This window comes from Gossypium hirsutum, chromosome D05, assembly GCF_007990345.1.
Source record: "Gossypium hirsutum isolate 1008001.06 chromosome D05, Gossypium_hirsutum_v2.1, whole genome shotgun sequence".
Taxonomy (NCBI): Eukaryota; Viridiplantae; Streptophyta; class Magnoliopsida; order Malvales; family Malvaceae; genus Gossypium; species Gossypium hirsutum.
In genome coordinates, this window is record NC_053441.1 from 32,673,748 (window position 1) to 32,686,734 (window position 12,987).

General features: G+C 34.8%; 4 protein-coding genes across 4 annotated transcripts; all 4 read right to left on the reverse strand.

The window, feature by feature from the left end:
- Positions 1 to 1,841: 1,841 nt before the first annotated feature.
- On the reverse strand, positions 1,842 to 5,111 carry LOC107902435 (putative disease resistance RPP13-like protein 1). The gene has a single exon (XM_041094733.1). The coding sequence runs from the start codon at positions 4,961 to 4,963 to the stop codon at positions 2,126 to 2,128; it is 2,838 nt and encodes a 945-aa protein (XP_040950667.1). The 5' UTR covers positions 4,964 to 5,111; the 3' UTR covers positions 1,842 to 2,125.
- Positions 5,112 to 5,316: 205 nt separating this feature from the next.
- Positions 5,317 to 9,694, reverse strand: LOC121217960 (putative disease resistance RPP13-like protein 1). The gene has a single exon (XM_041094734.1). It carries the CDS (start codon positions 9,288 to 9,290, stop codon positions 7,176 to 7,178), a length of 2,115 nt encoding a protein of 704 aa, XP_040950668.1. The 5' UTR covers positions 9,291 to 9,694; the 3' UTR covers positions 5,317 to 7,175.
- LOC121217153 (putative disease resistance protein At3g14460) lies at positions 5,509 to 6,957 on the reverse strand. Its single transcript, XM_041092700.1, has one exon. It carries the CDS (start codon positions 6,955 to 6,957, stop codon positions 5,509 to 5,511), a length of 1,449 nt encoding a protein of 482 aa, XP_040948634.1.
- Positions 9,695 to 11,072: 1,378 nt separating the features above from the next.
- LOC107902436 (protein DETOXIFICATION 27-like) lies at positions 11,073 to 11,769 on the reverse strand. The gene is made up of 2 exons (XM_016828619.2): positions 11,524 to 11,769; positions 11,073 to 11,354 (listed from the first exon to the last, which is right to left on the reverse strand). The coding sequence occupies exons 1-2, from the start codon at positions 11,767 to 11,769 to the stop codon at positions 11,073 to 11,075; spliced, it is 528 nt and encodes a 175-aa protein (XP_016684108.2).
- Between the last annotated feature and the right edge of the window lie 1,218 nt (positions 11,770 to 12,987).

Genomic DNA, 12,987 nt, shown 5'->3' on the forward strand with positions numbered 1-12,987 from the left:
ATTAGCAAAAGCTGTAAATTTATTTTAGTTCATTTTATTACAATTTATTTATATATCTTTAAATAAAAATAAACAATTAAAGAATAAAAAATAAATCAATTAAATAATTTATTTTAATACATACCTTAATGTTAATGGTAATAATACTAAATAAAAAAAATAAATAATTTACTTAATAAAAGATAAAGATATCCCATACAAGAATAAGCAATCATTCATTTGGATGCCAACCAACTTTGCAATCAATCATATAAATTATTCATGTAACAAGTGGAGATAGATTAGGATCGCTTAGCTCGAAGGCATCCAAAGATTACCGCTCAACTTCATTTAAGTTAATTATTCATTGTGAATAATTAGATGAGTTTGGCATGATAGATGTTGGAGTCATTTGATGATGTGGTATCTATAATGTTGAGAAATTGTAGTCTAGGTATGTATATATGTATGTAATGGTACTTATATAGGGTTAAGATGCTATGCACAAATCTTTATACAATGTTTATTACAAGTTTCACGTGTTTCTTGTGTGCCAAGTAAACTTATTATGATGATTGAATTTGGAAAGGCTATGATTATGTTGGTTGTCATATTGTTGGATGTGTTTTGACAAGCATAAATGGTGTTTGGAACATGAATTTTGAGTCCCATAAGCCTTGAAAATGAATTGGTATATGTTATCAAATCAGGTGATTTTAGGGAGAATTTTTTTTTGTTCCAACAAACTTATTTCGATTGAAGAGATTAGATGTATCGGTACAAGTAAGTCAATCTCCAAAATTGAACGACAATAGGAACTTGTAGCGATACAACTAGGTCAATCAAGGTCTCCTCCCTTGTTTTGAGTCATTTTGATCCTTAGACACCTTGACTTATAAACATTTTTAATCAAGGCAAATAGTTTTCTATGAATGAGAAAATGTTTGTGTACAAGTTGATTTCAGAGTATGTGCTTTTCTCTCTTTACCTACATTTAGAGATAGATTAGTAAAAATAAACAAGACAGGATATATGCCATGTCCACCGCAAACTACTTCGTAGCTATTACAATGAAGAATTTTTTGCCTTTCATCCAACTCAAGCAACATGCAGCATAAATTTTCCCTATACATAAACAAAACATACCATAAATCATTTTGCATAAGCACTATCTGTTGGTCGAGTGCTGACCAGTCAAGCCCTACCAACTTTTAATTTGAGTATTTTTTAAGTAGATATGTTTGAGTTATTTATATTTTATATAATTTATATTTGCTGTATTTTTTTACTCCACAAGCAATCTTAAAAAATTGTTATATATTTTCATTTTTAATATTTTATGATATCCTTATAAAATATTTGTCAATCTCTGGCCCTACTTATAAAATCTAAAATTTTTATTGATAGTGTACCAAATATTATTTATTTATATATTATAAAAGTAAAATTTCATAAATTTAAGAAAATAAAAATTTTATATAATTTTTAAAAATTCATTTTGAATTTGAATTAAAAATTTTAATATATATTTTAAAATTTTGATATAATATTTTTAATTTTCTATAATTAACATATTATAGAAAAATAAATCTTAGTAAATGTATTTTTTGAATTTCTACTCCACAAATATGTCAAATTACTTCTTTTTTCTGAAGAATTATTTATCCACATGTATATTATATGTAACTAAAAAATTGAAAAAGAAGATAAATTTAATTGATTGGTGCGACTTTGGTAAAGTTTGAAATAATATTTTTTTTAGCTATAAATTTTTTTATTTCATTGTATTACAATTTATTTATATATCTTTAAATAAAAATAAAATAAAAATAAACAATTAAAGAATAAATAAATTAAATAAATTAAATAAATTTACTTTAATACACACCTTAATGTTAATGGTAATAATACTAAATAAAAACAATAAATAATTTACTTAATAAAAGATAAAGATATTCCATAAAAATAGATAAAAAAGAAGCAATCATTGATTTGGATGCGAATGAGCAGGGTGGTGGAATGCTGTAATTCAACATTAAACATAACTTCCTCATCTACTTCTACCAAACTTACACATCACACTTTTTGTTTCATCTCTATCCAAATATGAATGCAATACCACCCTCTGCACTTCTTCTTTTCTCACTCACTGCCCCTTCTTCATCATGACTTCACCCCCAATTTCAATGACAGGGATGTGGGAAATGTTGGCCCAATCTTTGCCCTTCTCCTTTTCACAACGCTCCTCCAGCAAAGGACAATTACTAATGCACAAACGAGAAAGAGAGGGAGGGAGCATGTTTGGGGGCATGGATTGGAGCTTGGGACAGCTGTCGATAAGCAATCTGGAAAGAGAGGTGAGGTGTTGAAACCCCTTGTACTCCAAACTCTTTAGATTTGGAAGTTGAGAGAGCCAGAGAGTTTCAAGAGAAGAGGGAAGCAGATGTTCATCTGGAAAACACTCCATCTCTACTTCTGAACCCCCGATCAACAGATATGTAAGAGAAGGGAGTGTATACAAACTCCATTCCCTTTTCCTAATCAAGCTCCCAATTAGTTTATCACTGCTTCCAATTGTAAATGCTTTTAATTTGAAGGGCAAACCCTCTTTTGGAACCCTCTCTATTTCTGGACAACCATATATTCTTAAAGCCTCAAGGGATGGAAAGACAGAGTGCATTTGCTCTGGCAATGACTTTAAACTTGGGCAACCGACAAGCCAAAGTCGTGTCAAATTGGTGACAGATAATCCATCTTCAATTTGAAGAGAACTCAAATTTTGGCACCACCATATTTCCAAAGAATTGAGACATGTTAGATGCTGGTGGTGAGAGCCCTCTAAAGTAGCACTAATAAACTTCAACTCTTCACATCTAGAAATATCAACATGCTTTAGAATAGGAAACGATCCTAATAGGAAAGATTCCAGTTGACCACACTTTGTATATTTTATCTCCAAAGATTCAAGGGATGTATACAAGAAGATTTTGGAATGATCAAAAGCTTTGCACTGCTCGATCCTCAGTTTTTTCAGTGTAATAGACACACCATCCTCAGGAAGGGATTTGATATTAGAGCAACCAGAGATAGTTAACTTGTCGAGATGAGTACAGTGTTGCAACATCTGTTCCAATATGGAATCATTCATATTCGAACCTCCAATTTCCAACTCTCGAAGCCCACAAGGCAATGGCTCCAATTGCAATGCGTTGCATTTCTTTAACTGAAGTTCACAAATGCTTGGTGTCCTTGGGAGAAAACATTCAAGCTTCTCACAATTTGCAATCCCCAATTTCTTTAAAGAGGGGAGGTGTTTAGGTATAGACTTGATTAGCTTTGGACAACCCTTGATCCGTAGCTCTTGTAGAAGGGAGAAAACTTCATCATTCCTACACAACCATTCTTCCCACCCAGCCATTTCCTCAAACACTAGGATTTCAAGAGATCCAAATGGTTTAGTCGAAGCTTGTCCATTACTGTAGAACTCCTCACCAACCATTACAACTTCGCTGAACCCAAAAATGGAGAGAGATTTCAAAGACGATAATTGGCCAAGCGGAGGCAAAGATATGCAAAATTTACAATCTTGCAACTCCAAAGATACCATATTTGAGAAGAAAAAATGCCCCACCCATTCGGGAAATCTCGTGCCTTTGTAACTTTCAATAACTAGGTGCTTCAAGTTTGTATTAGGCTCCAATTGTTCCAATACTTCTCTATCATGCTTTGAGTCACCATCAATATCATCATATTCACCCCATTTCAACTTCAACTCCTTAAGATTAACCTTTTCCTTCAAATTGGCATCTTTGGCATCCCTGGCATATACAACATTTTTCAGTCTTGAAATGGCAAGTCTTCCCCGTAAATGCTTGAGCTTTCCCAACTCATTAATGCCTGAACCAGTTTGATCACCTATAACAAAATCTGTTAAGATTCGAATATCTTTCAACTTACCCATCCATTCTGGCATCCTAGTTAACTTTGCTCCCCTAATATCAAGATAAAGCATGTTGATCAATCTCCCCATGTCTCTCGGCAACTCAACAAGGCCACTGCATCCATGCAATGTCAAGGCTTGCAAATTATACAATGTACACAGAGAATTTGGCAACCTTGTGATTGAAGTTTTTGAGAGATTCAAATTTCGTAGATGCTTCAAGTTACTAATTTCTTTTGTCAATTCTTTGATATTGACATACCCAGCCAAAGAAAGCACTCGTAAGCTTGATTTCATCAACAAATCATGCATCAGCACATTGCTAACAAAGCAATAGTAAGAACTCACATTTAGGAAAGCACGCAGACGTTTTGGTTCAGGTAAGTTCTGAAATTTTTGTCGCACATCATAAAATTCTTGGACATTGGACAAATGACGAGTCCTTTCGATTATTTCACAAGAATCACCATTAGCTTCCAATCTGCAAATAAACCCTCCAGCGATAGATTTAGCCAAATCACTGATTAGATCATGCATGACAAAACTAGATTTCTTTCCATTCGACTGCTGAAAAAATGACCTCAATCTTATATCTTCAAAATAGTCATCACCTCGTTCTTCCACGTCACCATGGTCATTTGGAAGCTCTAAAAGACCTTCAGCCATCCATAACTGAATTAGTTCTTCCTTCTCAAATTCGTAATCTTTAGGGAAAATTGAACAATAAACAAAACATCGCTTTAAATGTGAAGGAAGATAATAATAACTCAATTTCAATGCGGGAAGAATATCATTTGGTAGGTCCCAAAAATTGCTGTGTAATATTTTGTTCCATTTAGCAGTGTCTAGATTACAACGCAGAAGACCTCCAAGAGTTTTTGCAGCCAGAGGGAGGCCGTCACATCTTTTGACAATTGCTTTACCGATTGCCATCAGATCTGGATGCATGCTTGGGATTGTACCAACGAATGCATGCTTTGCAAATAGCTCCCAACAGTCATCATTTGATAAGGTCTGTAGAGGATAACTTGGAACAGTCTTCATAATGGAGGCAACACTTTCGTGACGTGTTGTTACAATAATCTTGCTATTTTGTGCCCCAAAAGAAGATAAATTTGAATAATTTGAATACTTGATTGGTGTAAGTCATTGGTGAAGTTTGAAATAATATTTTTTATTAGCAAAAGTTATCAAATTTTTTTATTTCATTGTATTACAATTTATTTATATGTCTTTAAATAAAAATAAAATTAAAATAGACAATTAAAGAATAAAAAATAAAAAATGAATCAATTAAATAATTTTACTTTAATACACACCTTAATGTTAATGGTAATAATACTAAATAAAAACAATAAATAATTTACTTAATAAAAGATAAAGATATTCCATAAAAATAGATAAAAAAGAAGCAATCATTGATTTGGATGCGAATGAGCAGGGTGGTGGAATGCTGTAATTCAACATTAAACATAACTTCCTCATCTACTTCTACCAAACTTACACATCACACTTTTTGTTTCATCTCTATCCAAATATGAATGCAATACCACCCTCTTCACTTCTTCTTTTCTCACTCACTGCCCCTTCTACATCATGACTTCACCCCCAATTTCAATGACAGGGATGTGGGAAATGTTGGCCCAATCTTTGCCTTTCTCCTTTTCACAACGTTCCTCCAGCAAAGGACAGTCCCTAATGCACAAACGAGAAAGAGAGGGAGGGAGCATGTTTGGGGGCATGTATTGGAGCTCGGGACAACCCTGGATAAGCAATTCGGAAAGAGAGGTGAGGTGTTGAAATCCCTTATACTCCAAACTCTTTAGATATGAAAGACCACAGATGCTGAGAGTTTCAAGAGAAGAGGGAAGCAGATGTTCATCTGGAAAACACTCCATCCCTGCTTGTGAATACCCGATCTGGAGAAATGTAAGAGAAGGGAGTGTATGCAAACTCCATTCCCTTTCCCTAATCAAGCTCTCAATTAGTACATCACAATCTCCGATTGTAATATCTTTTAGTTTGGAGGGCAAACCCTCTTTTGGAAGCCTCTCTATTTCTAGACAATGATTTATTACCAAAAGTTCGAGGGATGGAAAGACAGAGTGCATTTGCTCTGGCAATGACTTTAAACTTGGGCAATGGAAAAGAATAAGTCGGGTCAAATTGGTGACAGCTAATCCATCTTCAATTTGAAAAGATATCAAATTTTCACAGAACCATATTTTCAAAGAATTGAGACATGTTAGATGCTTGTGGTGAGAGCCCTCTAAAGCAGCACTAATAAACTTCAAGTCTTCACATTTACAAATATCAACATGCTTTAGAATGGGAAACGATCGTAATGGGAAAGATTCCAGTTGACCACACTTCGCATCTTCCATCTCCAAAGATTCAAGGGATGTATACAAATAGATTTTGGAATGATCAAAAGCTTCGCACTGCTTGATCCTCAGTTTTTTCAGTGTAATAGACACACCATCCTCAGGAAGGGATTTGATATTAGAACAACCAGGGATAGTTAACTTGTCGAGATGAGTGAAGTGTTGCAACATCTGTTCCAACATGGAATCATTCATATTCGAACCTCCAATTTCCAACTCTCGAAGCCCACAAGGCAATGGCTCCAATTGCAATGCGTTGCATTTCTTTAACTGAAGTTCACAAATGCTTGGTGTCCTTGGGAGAAAACATTCAAGCTTCTCACAATTTGCAATCACCAATTTCTTTAAAGAGGGGAGGTGTTTAGGAATAGACTTGATTAGCTTTGGACAACCCCTTATGTGTAGCTCTTGCAGAAGGGAGAAAACTTCATCACTCCTACACAACCATTCTTCCCACCCAGCCATTTCCTCAAACACTAGGATTTCAAGAGATCCAAATGGTTTAGTCGAAGCTTGTCTATTACTATAGAACTCCTCACCAACTATTACAACTTCCCTGAACCCAGAAATGGAGAGAGATTTCAAAGACGATAATTGGCCAAGCGGAGGCAAAGATATGCAAAATTTACAATCTTGCAACTCCAAAGATACCATATTTGAGAAGGAAAAATGCCCCACCCATTCTGGAAATCTCGTGCCTTTGTAACTTCCGATGACTAGATGCTTCAAGTTTGTATTAGGCTCCAGTTGTTCCAATACTTCTCTATCATGCTTTGAGTCACCATCAATATCATCATATTCGTCCCATGTCAACTTCAACTCCTCAAGATTAACCTTATCCTTCAACTTGGCATCTTTGGCATCCCTGTCATTTACAACATTTTCAGTCTTGAAATGGCAAGTCTTCCCCGTAAATGCTTGAGCTTTCCCAACTCATTAATGCTTGAACCAGTTTGATCACCTAGAACAAAATCTGTTAAGATTCGAATATCTTTCGACTTACCCATCCCTTCTGGCATCCTAGTTAACTTTGCTCCCCTAATATCAAGATAAAGCATGTTGATCAATCTCCCCATGTCTCTCGGCAGCTCAACAAGGCCACTGCATCCATGCAATGTCAATGCTTGCAAATTATACAATGTACACAGAGAATTTGGCAACCTTGTGATTGAAGTTTTTGAGAGATTCAAATTTCGTAGATGCTTCAAGTTACTAATTTCTTTTGGCAATTCTTTGATATTGACATACCCAGCCAAAGAAAGCACTCGTAAGCTTGATTTCATCAACAAATCATGCATTAGCACATTGCTAACACTACAATAGGAAGAATTCACATTTAGGAAAGCACGCAGACATTTTGCTTTAGGTAAGCTCTGAAACTTTTGTCGCACATCATATTGTTCTTGGACATTGGACAAATGACGGGTCTTTTCAGTTATTACACAAGAACCACCACTCCCTTCCAATCTGCAGATGAATTCTCCGGTGACAGATTTAGCCAAGTCACTAATTAGATCATGCATGACAAAACAAGATTTCTTTCCTTTTGATTGTTGAAAAAAGGACCTCAATCTCAAATCTTTGAAGTACTCGTTACCCAGTTCTTCCGGATCTCTATTATCTTTCGAAAGCTGTAAAAGTCCTTCAGCCATCCATAATTGAATAAGTTCTTCCTTTTCGAATTCGTAATCTTTAGGAAAAATTGAACAATAAGCAAAACATCGCTTTAAATGTGAAGGAAGATAATGATAACTTAATGTTAGCACTGGAAGAATATTACTTGCAGTATTTGGTATGTCCCAAAACTTGCTATGCAATATTTTGTTCCATTCATCAGCGTCTAGTTTCCAGCGAAGGAGACCTCCAAGTGTTTTTGCAGCCAAAGGAAGGCCGTTACACCTTTTCACGATTGCTTCACCAATTGCCTTGAGATCCGTATGCGTGCTTGGGGTTGTACCAACGAATGCATGCTTTGCGAATAACGTCCAACAATCATCATTAGATAAGGTCTTCAGATGATAAGTTGGAATAGTCCTCATAATGTCGGCAACACTTTCATTACGTGTGGTTACAATAATCTTGCTATTTTGAGCCCCAAATTTGAAAGGAATGCTGAGCTGCTCCCACACAGCATAGTTTTCATTCCAAACATCATCCAAAATGATTAGATATTTCTTTCCCAACAGCTGCTCTTTGAGTTTAAGTTGAAACTGATTTAAGTTCTGGTTTCCATCACAACTATATTTGGTTTCTTCAAGAATAGTTTTGGTTAACTTGAGAGCATCAAATTCCTCTGAAACACACACCCATGCTTTGGGGTGAAACCATTTATCCACTCTGGGGTCATTGTAGATCAATTGGGCAAGGGTGGTTTTTCCAAGCCCGCCCATACCCACAATGGGAATCACATCTATCTGATTAGGCAGATTTTGAGGATCCAACAACTTCATTATTTCTTCTTTTTCATCATCCCTACCACAAACATCAGACTCGTCCACCAAAGAAGTTGCAGGCGTTCTTTGAAATGCCTTTTCTCCTTTAGAATTTTCTTTCAGACCCAGAATCTGTTTTTGGTTCAGTAGGTTGTCTAGTCTCCCAAGGATCTCCTCTAGCTTTGACTGCGCCCCATCTTTGAAAGGATTCAAAGAATAGAAAAAGCAACTAACCTGCTTCATATGAGTAGTTGGATATTCTGATTCAATCTTGTTCCGACGAGCTTCAGTAGAAATCTCGTCCAAGAGGTCCTCGGCATCATAAACAGCATCTTTGAGCTCATCGGTCCAACTTTTGACATTTGGGTTGGCAATCTGCTTATTTTCAGCATCATCCAACACTGCTTTCACCGACATCAAGGTTGGCTTGAGTTTGTTCAGCAGCACAGCTTCAAGTTTCTTTCCTTTGATAAGCCTCAGAACATCGGCAGAAACAATCCTATCAAGCAGCACCTCAATGGAAGTAGAGGGAAAAGCTTCACCCACCATAGCCATGTTTTTTTTATGGGGTTTTTTTTGGTAAAGAAAGGTTTAAAGGAAGAGGAAAAGGGAAGTAATAACAAAGAAAGGAAAAGAAGAGTGCTTCAACTAAAGAGAGGACACGGTTGCAAAGATGAAGGATTTGGATTTGAAACAGAGAAAGGAAGTGCAAAGCAAATAGTCAACAAGGAACAGTAGAAGGAATGGATGAAAGGGGAAGGGTTTAACTCGCAAATACTTTAGTTTCAAATTTTCAATACATACTTGCAAACGCGACTTTTATAAAATAAGCTCATCCAATTTGTGTATAAAATTTCTTTATTGGAATGTTTGAAAACATGATTTTGGGTTGAAAATTTTGGATTTAAAATTTTAAAATTTTTTTATAACGTATAAAAAGTATGGAAAAATTAATGTATTACACAAATGATGAAATAATATGGAAAACAACGTAATAATATAAAAATATCTTGAAATTTATATTTATAAATTAAGTAAAAGTATCATGGAGCCCTTTCTACTAAAAGTTAGATTTGTAATTTGTCTTTTTTATTTTAAAAAAGGGATAAACTAATCCTCGTACATTAAATTAAGAGTAAAATGATCATTCTGTTAAAAATTTTATTCATTTAAATTATTAAAAATTGGTCCTAGTATATCAACATGAGGTATATATGGCATGTCATATGTCATTATTCGGTTATTTTATCAATCATATTAATTTTTAACAGTATAAATGGATGAAATTTTTAACAAAAAAGGATTAATTTGTTCTTTGATCTAACGTATAAGGACTAATTTACTCATCTTATATTGAATGGGACAAAATATAATCTAACTCTTAGTACACAGAGCTCCATAATATTTTACGGTGCAAATTATATATTAACATCTCAAAAAATTTATATAAATATAAAAATACGATACATATCCATAAATTGTTAGATCTAATAATAATAGCCAAGTAATTTCAAATAAATAAATATCAGAATAGAGAAATGAGATTAATATTCACAAAACTAGATAAAAAGAATATTCACAAAACTAGATAAAAAGAACAGTAAATAACTGGTGCCGCCTGACTAATTGACGGCACCCTCTTATTTAGATCGATGATACCTATATTTCAAACCAAAATACAAATTTATTTTAAGAGGATACGAAATAAAACGAAATAATAATAATTTTTTATTAGTGAGGCCCAGGCGGCACTAGAGGTGTTCATGGGGCCGGGCGGCCCAGCTCGACACGACGGCTCGCCCGAAATATGGGAGGGTTTGGGTAAAAATATAGGCCAGAAATATGGGCTTGGGCAAAAAAATGAGACCCGTTTAGAAAACGGTCGGGCCTCGGGCACCACTTTTTGCCCCGAGCCCGGCCTGGCCCGGCCCAAATATTTTAAAATACTTTTTTTTTATTTTTAAAATATTTTTAAAATACTTTTTTTAATTTTCTAAATTTTTTTAGTGTTTATTTAAAAAATGGACCGGGCCGAGCCTGGGCTTAGGAATTTTCCCTCGGGCCGGGCCTAGACAAAATTCTAGGCCCATATTTTGGGCTGGGCCGGGCCTCGGCCTAGGACTCGGGCCAAAATTTTTTATGGGCCGGCCCATTAACACCTCTAGGCGGCACCCTATTATTTTTAAAAGGAAAATTGTTTTTTGTACTGTCCTTATGTATATCCATAAGGAACTCCCATAAGCCATAAGCCATTAAATGCTTCCATCGAGTAACCATTCATGACAAAGGACACCCACCGAGGACAGTGAAGCCATAAAGCCCCAGAGCTCCAACCCACTACGAAATATCCAACGCCAATGAAGCACCAATCACACCCCAATCCAACACATTTACGAACACCCAACTCGTCAACACATTCACCCCTAAAGCACAAAACGAGACATAGGCTAACACCCTAGTCTTCAACTGGCTTTGCAAGAACCTTTGTAATGGGAACTGAAACACAAAGCTAAAGTGCAAAGGTATCAACCAAATCGCCACCACCCCCGACATCTCTCCCACGTCGTCCAGCTGCCCGAATAGCTTTAAAACCGATCCATGATCTTTGCATGTAAATGCCTAACATGTGGTATTGTTTAGCACCAAAAGCTTGTCCACAAAGGGTTTCTAAAGCACTCGCCATCCCTAATTATAGTAAAGTGAAAAAAAAAACTAATGTTAAGAGACAAATATGGTAAAAAGAAAAGTAATGGAACAAAAAAGAAAGTCTGATATAATGAAAATTTACTATGAGGCCAAAGTTGAAGCCAACGATGGCCGTATTGGCTATTGAAATAGCTGCAAGTTGAACATCACCAAGGTGACCAGCAAAAGCTTGGGTTATAATGTTCATGGAGTAAGAAGCAACAGGACTGATGATTGAAGGTCCTACGATGACCCATAGCTTCTTTGTTTCGATCCATAGCCTTGTACTTAAGTCCTTCTTCCCCATCTTCATCTCTCCATATATTTTCTTCTGGTTTTGATTCTTCATGATTTGAACTTGGTTCTGTTAGTAAAGGTTGATGGTATTCGCCACTGTTCCCATGGATACTATCCATTAGAAACATAGTTAAAATAATAGACTATGGGCTATCTTAGATTTGCTAGGGACAAAAAATAATTTAAAAAATTAATAATAATAGGGTGCGCCAGACAAGTTGCCAACCACTAATAAAAAAATATTTTTTTTCCGATTTATTCCACATTGTAAAAATTTTGTATTTTGGTTTGAAATACAGATGCTGCTAATTGATCGAGTTGCGTCTAAATTTTTTTTTTTAGAAATAAAGGGGCGTCACCGATTGGTCAGCGGCACCAATTGTTTACTATTCTTTTTATTTAGTTTCGTGAATATTAATTATTTTATTTTATTTTAGTATTTATTTATTTATTTTATATTATTTATGTAAAAAATACCTTATAGTATCTGAATTTGATTAGAGGTGCAGGAACAAAAGCAGCACTAGTAACCAAGAAATACACTTATACCCAGATTAGAGGTGATTTTGGCCTGGCCGAGCTGAGCCGTAATAGAATTTTAGGTCTATTTTTTAGGCCTAAATGCGACTTGAAAATGGACCTAAAATTTTGCCTAAATTTTCTCGAATAAAAATGCTAATATCTAAGCCTAGCCCGACCGCCCGTATTAAAATTGTTTACATTATTATTCTTATATAATACAAATTTAAAAATATAATACACTAAAAACATTAAAATAAATATTCTCCAACAAATTTAAAATAAATTTTAAAAAATATATACATGCTTAAATAACACTAAAATAGGTGTAACTTAGCAAGCAAATGCCTATAAAATAATAGCAAAATTAACAATAAAACGAGAGTTATACAATATCCAAATAATAACAATAAAATAGTAACAATATAATAACGAAATGACAACACAACAATGACAAAACAAGAGCAAAACAATGGCAAAATAGAATCAGTTATTTTTTTGCAAATTTAGGCCAGGCAAAAAAAAAAACTTACCCAAAACTAACTCATTTAGAAAACAAGCCTCATTTTTTGCTCAAGCTCATTTTGTGGATCTATATTTTTACTCAAAATTTCCCACCTTTTATACGAGCCTTTGTGCTGGCCAAATGACCCAACCCATAATCAGATCTAAGACCAAGTGATACTATATATATATATAACAAACCAAATTTAGCAAATGTAGGTCAGATATTTTAGCACATTATAAAAAA